Here is an 11,886-nt window from a genome sequence, read left to right as displayed (position 1 = left end):
CAAAGTTCTCATGCTCCTTCAATCTTTTCTCTCTCTTGGCCCCACAAGCTCCTCACGGTGAGAGACTCGACCATGCCTTCTCAATCCCCCGCGGTCTCGTCGCCGGGAATTACTGCCACGACATCCTCTTCCGAGACGGCACCGCCATGGCTGAGTCTCACGGAGGCGCCGTCTCCTTGGTCTTCGCCGTTGTCGACGGCCTCTCGATTCCCTTCGATTCGGTGTCTAAAGTGGGTCGAGATTTCAAGTACTCGGCCTGAAAGTGTGGGGTCCTATCACCACCACCACATGACTTGTCGTTTGCCTTGCGCAAACTTTCCCAAATTCCCTAAAATGGATAGCTGTTTTGTTTTCTTTTTGAATGAGCTCCCCTCTACCAAGGTCAGTGGGGGGTTCTCTACTGAGGAAAAAAAAAAGGCAGCGAGAGAAACGGGAGGAGCTCAGTTTTGGGCGATTGACCGAGAAAGGAAATGGCAGAAGTCTGTTTTGTGGGTGGGTGGTTGAAACCCAGAGAATAACAGAGAATAGGGAGAGAGTTCAAGGAGGGGAGCTCGTGAGCAGAGAACTTGACTGCCGCCTCCGCCTAGCCGCCGCAGCGTCCTCGCCGCCCGCGATCTGGGCGGCTCAGCCCGCGTCTCCGTCGCTGCCGGCCGCAGACGAGCGCGAGGTCGCTTCAACCGCGACTCGGCTGGCGATTTTGTTGGGGATGTGAAGATGAAGTAAGGGGTGTTTAGGGAAAAGAAAAGATCAGTGAACAGTGCAATTCTGAAAAATCGGAAATGTGGGCCCCATATGACATGTGTTAATTAATTATTAGTAGAGTGGTTCATAGATGTGTTGGCGCTCCACCTAATATTTTCTCGTCTTAGATAGCGTCGCTCTCTTTGGGATCGTTTGGGATCTTCTTCTTCTTCTTTTGACTTTTTGACATTTGACTTCTGTCCTGTACGCATTGCCAATCAAAACAACACCGGAGAGATTTTCAGTCTCTGCATTACGTTGAAAAAAAATACGCAGATTCGCTCATGCTTCGCTGTACATCCGGCACCTAAATCCAATTATTCAGTCATTGATTTCCAGGGTAATTTACAGATTCCTATCAAAAGTGTGGACTATATACATCCCGACCGATGGATGCAGACGCACTGCAGACCGACATGCGACTCTGATAACAAGTGCTGAGAAATCGATACGTTGTGTTGATCTACGATAAAAATAATTTAGGGCACGCTAGATTACACCGTGCACACAAATCTTAGGAAACCCTCGCAGCTTTCTATGTAAACCAATGTTTCAAACCTAGGACTGGTCCATCCTATTTGCTGTGTCCATCTTATGGAAACCAATGCAGCGCCCTAAGCACCCTAATTCCAGGGCTTCATGCGGCCACCCTAGAATCAAGAACGCCCAGGACAGGCCCGTCCCATTCCTGGGCGTGGGTAAATAAGGTGAACCCATTGTCGAGGCTCCCTCTCGCCTACACTCCTTCTAGCAGCATTGCTAAGAGTCATTATCAAGTGCGGTTCATTTATGAGCTTATGAAAAATGCCAATTGTAGAATCATAGAACCATGCATAGTAATTTCGCGCTCAGGCTTTGTATTTATAAATTGAAGTGATTAGAAGTTCAATTTCTAATGAATTTTGCCATGCGCGTTTACATGTTTAGGGCCCGAGATGGGCAAATATTGAATGCAAGATCGTCTCATAACACCAGCATTGCCTGATTCGGGATCGACCATTCAACTATCACAGCACTTGACAATCACTATGTGTGCATATATTAACAGAATCAAAAAGCGTGCAAGCCGCATGTGGAGTCCAGGAAATCCAAAATTATAGTTTGGCCACCGTCAAAGCCGCGTCCAGTCTCGAGCATTGGGCAACTTCTCTGCCTAAGCTTCTTGCTTGCTTCTTTGCTCTTCAAGCTTATTGATGGCCGTCTGGAGCTCATCCGTACCGCCGACAGCTCTCATTGTGTAGAAGTACACTCCAAACACGAATGCCGTCAGACCGCCCGCGACGACCAGGTTCTTTGTCTTGGGAGCGAGATTCCTGAATGCAAATGGTCCCGCCATCTGCATGTCATGGTCATAATAACCTCATCTTAAATTTTGCTTAGGCATGTGTACAAAAAAAAAAATATAAAAAATTCTTGCATATATCAGACATCACTACATGTGGGAATCCGGGCGAGAGAAAACATGCATGTACGACATCTATGGGTATAAAAAGGATTAGTCTTGAGTGAAAAGCAGTATAGAACAACAGTGAATCCTGCCAGGAATAGGATGTATTGAGCTGAGTTGAGCCAATCTAGATTTAAGCTTAAGCTCTCAATTCACATACCCAGGACCCAAAACTCAAGTACAATTCAATTGAGTATAAAAAGGGTCAGTCTTGAGTGAATTGCAGTATAGAACGACAATGAATCCCACCAAGAATAGGATGTAATTGAGCTGAAGTGAGCCAATCCAGATTTAAGCTTAAGCTCTCAATTCACATACTCAGCACCCAAAACTCAAGTAGAACTCAATCGAGTACATACTCAAGCTCAATTGCGCCAGTTTTTTGTTCAAATAAGCAGAGAAGCGCCATAACATTTAAATGACCCAACGAAATATACGTAACTGACCTGATGCAATCAACCCAAAAAAAAAAAAAAAAAACAGTCCGATGATCAAATATGGAGATAGAAGAAGAAGCAGCAGCAGAACACAGAAACCGATTCTGAGATCCACCAGAATAACTAAACAAGATAAATATAAAGCTTCAAAGTAGTAGAAGCAGCAGAACATAGAAACCGATTCTGCGATCCACCGGAATAACTCAAAAGACCAATACAAAGCTTGAAATCCTGATTCAGACTACGAAATCCAGGAATGGTGAAACGTCTTCCCCAGGTTAACCCAGAAAATAAGATGAAAATTGGTCTAAAAATTCACATTAATCGAGCTATAAAACACTTCGACAGTCTTTCACCATATGTCGCAATCGGTTACATAATCAACTATACCAACAATCTCCAGTTAAATCAAATAAAAAACAAAGGTCCACACACGACATTTCTTGTTCTAATAGCTGTGTCAGAGGATGCCTCAACTTTCCCCCACAAAAGACAAGCGAGGTGTCACTGTAATCTTCTCAGACACGAACACGAGGCGGTCTCAGAGCATTCATACCAAACTATTCCTACCTAGACAGAGTAAGAACGAAGAACCCTAAAATTCGTGATCTTTTCCAGCGATGAGCAATGAAAAGATCGCGAAGGTTGGAGAGTCTTACCGAGGAAGAGATTGGCTGAAGCTGAAGTTTCAGAGGAACCGAAGGGAAGTGAACCCTAGGAGAACGAAGGATTCGGATGAATAAACTGAAACGGGAACGGGAACGAGAACAATTTGCGATTCCTTTCTTATTTTTTTCACTTCTTTCATGCCTCCCGATAGAGATTATTGGGCCGCATTGTGTTTCGACTCCCGCCCAACTAAAGCCCATGGGCCGGTCCAATTCCTTGTTTTTTTTTCTTTTTGGAAAATGATACAAACAGTCCCCCAAACTTTGACCCAACACGTATTTGTGATCCTTAAATTTTTAATATATTCAATGTGATTCCCGAATTACAATCCAATATACAATATGATCTCTAAACTTTTAAATTATTCAATATGGTCCCTGAAATTTTTGTACAAATTTAGCTTAATCATCGAATTATAAGAATACATACCTTGTTGTCCCTAAACTCATATTTAATATAAGGAACATTTGAACGTATTTCATATAAGTTATAGACTAAATTGAATATGCACCGAAAGTCCAAGGGCCATATTGCATATCCAGCTAAAGTTTAAGGGCCATTTTGAATAAATTAAACGTTCGGGGGACCACATTTCATATCAGACCAAAGTCAATGGATCACTTGTGTTGTTATTCTAATTTTTCTTTTCTCTTCCGATTTTCAATGTAATTGTAATATTAGCTCAATGCAAAGTAGGTTTTTCTGTAGTTAGCAGGGCGTTATTACACAGAAAACCTACTCTGTATGCTAAAAATGGTACCAAGATCCCTTTGTGTCCACTGTGTTGTCGAGCTCCGGGAACTACTGAACACCTCCTCCTCGTCCTATGTGAATGGACAAAAGATGTGTGGTCAGGTTCCGGGTTAGATATTGACACTTCACCCATAAAATATATCCAGTACGGACAAATGGATTGCAGATCACCTAGCTCTACCTGCGTCAACCCCTCCTCAGCTAAAAACCCATAAGCGGCATCGAGATCGGATCAGATCAGCCGGTCTTGGACAATTCCCGGTTTCATAAAATTAGAAGTGGCGATTTTCGGTCCAATTTCTCAAGCGGAACCGCCCTCCCCGGACCGGACCGGACCGATTCTTTTGTTATCTCTTCATTTCTTAAATTGGCGCCACTTGAGCTGGAAATTATAGGGCGCAAGGCTGGAAAATGAAGCTGAAGATGGCAGCTGGCTCAGACGCAAAGAGGTTGCGAGCGTGCATTGGCCGAAGGTTACAGAGGCAGCCCTGCTGTCTTGGACCGGGAATTCCAGCAGCAACGACAACAGCAGCTGCAGCTGGAATTGCAGCAATAATAGCAGTATGATGAAGTTAAAAGCTCTCGGGAAGGGACGGGTCAAAGCTGAAGAGCTGCAGCTGGAAGGTTAAGCTCAAAATGGAAGTGGACGCGACTCGAGGAAGTTTTACGGGATGATTTTTTTTATTTTATTTTATGATCGAGTTTTAGAAAATCAGAACACGTTTTGATAACTGCATAAAATTTATCTTCCTGAAACAAAAATGCGTTCAGTAATTGCACGGAATTTCTGTTCCCAGGAGCAATTTCTCTTCCCGAATTTTTTTCATTCAAGTCAAATGATTACATTTTGTCGCTATAAAGTCTATATATATATAGCATCACTAATAAAATAAATACAGATTATGCATAATCCATATGGTCTATTTATTTCGTGGAGCATGAAGACATATGGAAGATCCAAAGAACATAAGCTCAATACGTAATTCGCACTTAAATTTTTGCCGCAAATTTGCACTTAAATTAGCTTATGAAAGAAGTTTGAATAATCCCTAGACTGCCCCATAATGGTACTAATCATGTAAAGATGGATTGAACATAAGCTCAATGGTACTACTCCACAAAGTTTGCATTTAAATTGCTTGCTATGATAAATATAAATGTTGCAAAATATTTAAAAAAATAAGATTATAAAAGCCGGAGACACAAAGTCATGAAACTTCACGCATATTGTGGTCCCTTGCCAGTTTATTTACAATAATTCTCCAAAGCATGTTTATCTTAGCTACCTTCTCATGCGATATATCATCTACAACCTCTTCTTATATAGGTCCAAATAGGTAATCCAGATTTCCATATAGGAATTTTTTTTTATCCATCATGTCTTGGTCATGAATGCAATTATGGAGAGCACAAGATGCAATTACAATACGCAAAGACATGGACAATAAAACAAATGGAAAAAATAAGCAGAGACATACATCAATCAAGCGGAGGCAAGCATCAATCAAGCAGAGGTAGAGACAAAATGGGACGTTGTTTGAGCGACGATGTTCGCTCGAGGCTGATGAGGGCGGCCCTCGCCCGGATCGATGAACAAAAGGCTGGCGAAGACAACCCTCGGTCGAGGCCGTACCCAAATTGGTGAGGACAACCATCGCTCGCGGTCGATCGAGGCAGCCCTCGCCCGAGGTTGAAGAGGGCCTCCCCGAGCGAGATTCTTGGGAAAGAGACTACAAGGTGACGAGGGAACCGTATGATGAGACAACGAGAGAATTGAACGATGAAACGAAACTCACCGGAGTCGTGTGACGATGGCGGAGAACGACGATGGTGGAGCCGGCTGGTCGAACGACGGGAGCAGCGGGCGAGCGAGGGGTGCTAATTAGTTGAGCGTTCTTCCATGAGGTTTCCTTCTTCTTTTTGGGTTAAGGGAACAAAGTGAGTGCCTTCCTTGAGTCTTCTCACTTTATTGGTTTTGTTTCTCAAAAGTGATTCTGGAACCAAGAATCAAAAATTTTTTTTTTTTGCTCCAAATATGCTTCCGGTAACAGAATCGGATAATTTAAAAATTAGAATTATTTACATTACCAGACAAGTTTATTATCTTTTTTTCTGTTTCGGGCAACAGAACTAGAGAATGAGAATTGTTATCAAAGAAGCACTTAAAGTCAAGGGATTGCCTTAGCTAATTTGAGCAAAGAGAAAAGACCGGTCTTTGCAGGAAAATTGCCGGAGTGCATTGCTGAAAAGAACAGAGCTGCAACAAAGAGCAGAGGGTGAAAAATGCAACGGGAAATGAAGCTGGAGCTGAGGGAGAGAGAAGGTAATGGGGATGGATGTTATATATCTCATTATTGACGATCGGAATGCCAAAAAATGCGACCAATTTTATTGGACCATTGGGGAAGCAGATCGATTTCAAGACCAAGTGGTCCAGTTCCAAAATCTAGAAACGAGCAATCAATTCAGTTCCCGGTTCATCGGTAGGATTGGATCAGACCAGCCCAGGAATTGATCATCCTAAACATGACTGAGCTATTAAGGAACAAATTAAATGGTTGCACTGAAAACGTCATATGTTGAAGATTTTTGAAATCACCTAGTCGTTAGTAAACCTGTCAAATGGATCGAGATGAAAATTGTCTGACCCAAATTGACCTATTTAACCCTTGATTCATTTTCATGCAATAGAAATCTTACGACATATACTTGACTCAACTCATATTACTTAAGCACTTCCATATTTATGCAAATATAGGAAAACTTATGCTTTTATAGTTTTTAAAAATTTGTATGACTAAAACACTTTCATACAATATAAATCCAATTGACAGTTTTTATAATTTTCAAAGAAATTTTAAATATTTTAATTTTCTTTTTCCCTTTTTCCTATGAAATTCGGCAAGGGCCGGCCGACACTCTCCAACCGCGAGTGAGGTTCGGGCCCTCACCTAGATCTAGCAAGGCCAGAGAGCCCTCGCTGGTAGGGCAAGGGTCGTGGCCCTCTCCCGGTATAGGCGTGTAGGTTGAAAAAAATAAAGAAATATGAAAGTTGTTCAAGAGGATGACATCTCATGAATGGGGGAAAAGTGTCCAAAAAGTCATAATCCTTTTGCATTGATGCAATTAGTCATAAACCTTTCAATTGTGCCAATTTATTCATAGACATTTTGCATTTGTATCAATTGAGTCAATTCGGCCAATTTTTGCTAGAAGTCGCTGACGTTGACTCCGATTATCTTACGTTGAACAGTTGAAGCTAATGTGGACAATTATTAATTTTTTTATTTTTTAGCAAATTTTTTGGTCTTTATTTACCTTTTTTTTTTTATAGAGAGGGCCGATGACCCTTGCTAGCACCGGGCAGGGGCACCGCAACCATTGTTGACCCTCTCCAAGATCGGGCAAGGGCGTCGCCGTCCTCATTGACCCCAAGTGATGGCGCTGGCTCCGGGCAAGAGCCATTGGTCCTCTGTTAAAAAAAAAAGTACATAATATTTAAAATGTTAGCGTCGACGAGGGTCACATAGGATTACCGACGTCTATGTTAGCTATTTTCAGACAAAATTGATCGGATGAACTCAATTGACACAAATGCAAAATTTTTAGGATTAAATTGATACAATTGAAAGGTTTATGATATAATTAGCACAAATGCAAAAATGTTTATGATTTTTTGGACACTTTTCTCTTTGAATGGGTAGACTTAACGAATAACTTTTATAATTTAAATGGGTTGTAAATGAGTTTATCCTTAAACCCATTTACAACCCACATGTGATTGGGCTTACAATTCAAATCTATTTCGAACTTTTTTAGTAAAACTTGACAAATTCATGTTTGACATAGAGGTGGCCAAATAGACCCGTGGGCCCGAAACCGGCCTGTTGACCGGCTCGGAACCGGCCCGTTGACCGGCTCAGAACCGGCGGTTCCGGGCCGATTAAAAAAAAAAAAGAGGCCGGGTGAAAAGAGCAATTGGGCCTTGGAACCGGCGATTCCGAACCGGAACCGGCCCGGAACCGACGGTTCCAAACCCGAAACCGGAACGGACCCTTCAAGAGCCGGTTCCGGTTCTACCTTTTTTAGGAACCGGAACCGGCCATGTCTAGTTTGACAAATCACATTAAATATGGATTAAAATATCAGCTTTCAGCCCATTTTGACACCTCCGGTGGTTGGCCTTCCTTTTGTCTTGTCAATTCCAATGAACTCTCTCTCTCTCTCTCTCTCTCTCTCTCTCTCTCCATTCCTTTTCATCAACTTTGTCACGTGTCTCAAAATCTCTCATTTCCTTCGTCTGTCCAGAGATCATGCAGATGGATTCACCAAGATCTCTCTTGTTTGCATTCTGATATGGAGACAGAGATAGGGACCAGAGAAATGGGGAAGAAAAGAACAGTTCCTTACAAGACCAGAATATACCATTCAGCACCACCAATTCACAATCTCAATCTCCAACACCTTGTTTCCCTCACAAACCCCCAACAAAACGGAAAAGAAAGATGAAATTCTGATACTGGAAGCAAAATACTTCTGGATTCTAATCGAACAGTAGACTTTTTGTATTTGGAAAGATGATGATGTGGGTTGCTGAGCTCTAGTAGCTGAAGCATTTCTAAATTTGGTAAAAACATAACTGATATTTTCACTCTCTCTCTCTCCCTCTCTCCGATCTCATGCAGACCACCTTGCTGTCATTGACATTTCCAAAGATTCGACCTTTATCCACATCGACCGCTTGTGCCCGAAGTACTTTGGTCCATTTTGAGACACATCATCACCTCTCTCTCTCTCTCTCTCTCTCTCTCTAAAAAATTTCAGCAGATATTATGCACAACCCCAATGACGAAAAGGAAAAAGAAAAAGGTAAACACATTAACCCTCGACGCAAAAATAAACAGCCACCTTCTTTCCATACCAAGTCCTTTTCACACAACCGCTTGTGAAACATGTGCTTAACTTCACCTTGTGGTCACACAAGGTTGCCTCCACACATGTAAGTTATTGTGGTGATGGAGGGGATGGTGGTGGTGGTGGTGTTCATGGTGGTTCAACAGTCCGTGGCATCTGCCAAACCCTTCATTGCTCACTTGATGATGATGATGATGATGAAACCTCCAGTCGCCCACCCTTTCCTCTTCTTCAAACTCAAATCTCTCCTCGTCGTGACCATCGTCTTCGCTTGTCCAGTACTCTATCGAATCGCCGGAATCCTGCGCCTCGCAGAGGTCGCTGTCCTCCTCCTCTTCTTCTACTATTTGCTCCTCCTCATATTCCAATTCTTCTTGTTCTCCTTGTTCCTCCTCCTCCTCCTCCTCCTCCTCCTCCTCCTCCTCGTCTCTAATGAAGTCCAACCGCAGTCGCCCATCCTGCCGTGAGGAGCGGAGGATCTCGGGCCGATCGAGCCTCACCTCGGTCAGCTCCAACCTCCCATCCCTCCTCACAGGCCTGAGGAAGAAGCTAGGTTGGCCCTTGTGGTTCAAGGAGGACAATGGAGGTGGGAACTTCTTCTCTCTCCTCCTCTCACTCTCTTCCCTCCACCTCGTCCTCGTCCTCCCCACGTGACGCCCCTCACCATCACAGTTCTTGTTGCTCATGCTCTCTATGTCCTCCATCATCATCTGGCCATCGACCCTCCGCTCGTCGGAGCTCTCAAACCCTAGGCTCTCGGTGCATGACATCAACCCATCAACCACCTCCCCTATGTCATCCAAGAACATCCCCACATTACTATTATTCCCATCTGGGTCCCCCTCCTTCGCTGCCGCCGGCGACGACGACTTGACGGCGGACGATTCCAACACGTTCGGCAGGCGGCGCATGTCCCCGGTGGCCGTCGTGAGACCGACTCCTCTCGCCAAGCTGGCGGTGGTGGAGGCAGGAGGCGACGTTTTCGCGGCGGGGCAGGCGACGGAGGCGGCCACGGTGGTGTTACTATCAATGAAGTAGGTGAGGCCCAGAAAAGAGTAGAGACCTTTCTTGCAAAAGCTCATGATCATAATTTTTGGAAAACGGGTTGAGGGGGGAGCATCAGCACACAACTTTTTTCCCTGGAGTGGAAAGATTGAGGGAGGAAAATGGTTTATATAGGGGAGGAAAAGAGAGGATGAAGAACAAAAATTAGAAAGGAAAATACAATTTCATCCGTAGATTCGTTCATCATCACGTATTTTGTATAAGACACTCGTTGATTGAGAGATCGTGTGATAAGAAATAACTGACAGTCTACTGTCGGACTGTCGGGTTAGCGGTTCTCTCGACTATATTCAATAATGAAAAAGAATATAAGGAAAATGGAGACGAGGGCTTTCATAATATCCGCAAGCCAAAGATAGGGGAAGAGAGAGAACGGTGGTGTGGAATGGTTAGAAGAGCGCCAACAAGACGAAAGGTGTTAAAAAGGATTAGCTGGACCGATAGGGCAAAAACGGTGCCCGGGTCCCACGTCAAGATGTCCCTCGCTCCTCGCCAGATCTGGCCCTCTCCTCCGTCCACTCCTTTTCTTTCTCCTTTTCTTTTCCCTTGAAAAAAACTACTATATATATACATATATATATAAAAGAAGCAGAAATTATTTATTACTTACTACTTAACCGAACCAGAAATCGCTTGGACCGCACTAGGGGTCCGGTCTGATTTTTCCAGGGCGTTAGTTCAGCTTTCGATTCCAGAAAATTGAAAATGGCGATTCTCGGTCCGATTCCCGATTCTGATCGAGAACCGGACCGCCCGATCCGGATAAATTACATTTTGTCTATTCATTTTATTTCTTAAATGTAAAGCTGATAACCATCGGTTGCTATTTTTGTTTTTAAATGCAAACTTAGTTTTGCTCTTAACATGTTAAACTTAAAGTCCGTGTTTAAAGTCCATGTTGCTTGCCCCTACTCACAAACCACCGATTCCCGGTCCTAGAAACTTGCAACCCGTCCTTCTGGTCCGGCTCCCGATTCTAGAAACCTGGAACCCGTCCTTTTGGTCCAGCTCCCGGTTCTTGGGTGGGACCGGACTGGAAACAGATCACTCCTACTACTTTGGCCCATTGGTTACGAAAAAAAAATGAACGTTTCAAAAATATTTTCTTAAAAATTATTTATTACATCTCGTGGTATAATTAGACAAAAAAAATTATTTTTATTATTGAGGTTTAAATATTTTCGTGGATAAATAAGGTATTTTTCGTTTATTTATTTGAAGACAGACAATGATTTAAAACAATACTTTTCAAACGTGATTTTTTTGGCTAAACAAATAGATCTCAAGATTTGCTGTGTTTCACATAATTGACTCATTTTCAAACCTACTCGACCAATGTAAATAAGGTTCTCGGTCTTTGCATGATTGATGACAAATTATGTATGATTTTCTGCGTATTCCCACAGAAATATTTGTTCAATTTGCAACTAAGGATTTGCATGCTTGTGTTCACTGTACAGTCTTAAAAGTCGAAGACAACATGAACCTGAGTTATCTTTTGCGAAGGTGATGATGTAATTTCTTCCTCTTCCTTTTGTTTTTCCCCTATTTTGAAGTCATCCTCGTTGCGGCTGACAATTCGTGTTGTCTCGTGTTTGATCATGTTGTGTAAAGACGTAAGTTTAACAGGAATTTTGTTGACATTAAGATAATAGGTTCGACAAACTCGTTGAATTGCTTCGACACACCTCATAAAATAGGTCACACAACACGTTACAACAAACAAGATTATCAAACATGTCGGTGTGTTAGGTATTGATACGACATGATACGTTAACTTGTTTACAAATTCATGTTAACATGTACACACGATAAATAGATAAGTTAAGTTTATACATGATAATTAATGTAATAAATTTG

At 42.7% G+C, this 11,886-nt stretch overlaps 2 protein-coding genes across 2 annotated transcripts; both read right to left on the bottom strand.

The window, feature by feature from the left end:
• Nucleotides 1–1,683: 1,683 nt before the first annotated feature.
• Nucleotides 1,684–3,402, bottom strand: LOC115743901. Its single transcript, XM_030678895.2, has 2 exons — nucleotides 3,285–3,402; nucleotides 1,684–2,077 (listed from the first exon to the last, which is right to left on the bottom strand). The coding sequence occupies exon 2, from the start codon at nucleotides 2,075–2,077 to the stop codon at nucleotides 1,895–1,897; it is 183 nt and encodes a 60-aa protein (XP_030534755.1). The 5' UTR covers nucleotides 3,285–3,402; the 3' UTR covers nucleotides 1,684–1,894.
• A 5,185-nt stretch (nucleotides 3,403–8,587) lies between these two features.
• Nucleotides 8,588–10,164, bottom strand: LOC115743835 (LIM domain-containing protein A). The gene is made up of 2 exons (XM_048281150.1): nucleotides 8,832–10,164; nucleotides 8,588–8,700 (listed from the first exon to the last, which is right to left on the bottom strand). Exon 1 carries the CDS (start codon nucleotides 10,047–10,049, stop codon nucleotides 9,012–9,014), a length of 1,038 nt encoding a protein of 345 aa, XP_048137107.1. The 5' UTR covers nucleotides 10,050–10,164; the 3' UTR covers nucleotides 8,588–8,700; nucleotides 8,832–9,011.
• Nucleotides 10,165–11,886: the final 1,722 nt, after the last annotated feature.

The sequence above is a fragment of the Rhodamnia argentea genome, chromosome 1 (assembly GCF_020921035.1).
Source record: "Rhodamnia argentea isolate NSW1041297 chromosome 1, ASM2092103v1, whole genome shotgun sequence".
NCBI lineage: Eukaryota > Viridiplantae > Streptophyta > Magnoliopsida > Myrtales > Myrtaceae > Rhodamnia > Rhodamnia argentea.
Note: the sequence above shows the minus strand (reverse complement) of the source record. Positions and strands in the feature narration are given on the sequence as shown.

Bases quoted from the DNA above. Each gene is read 5' to 3' on its own strand.
- LOC115743901 (XM_030678895.2), bottom strand. From the start codon at position 2,077: ATGGCGGGACCATTTGCATTCAGGAATCTCGCTCCCAAGACAAAGAAC.
- LOC115743835 (XM_048281150.1), bottom strand. From the start codon at position 10,049: ATGATCATGAGCTTTTGCAAGAAAGGTCTCTACTCTTTTCTGGGCCTC.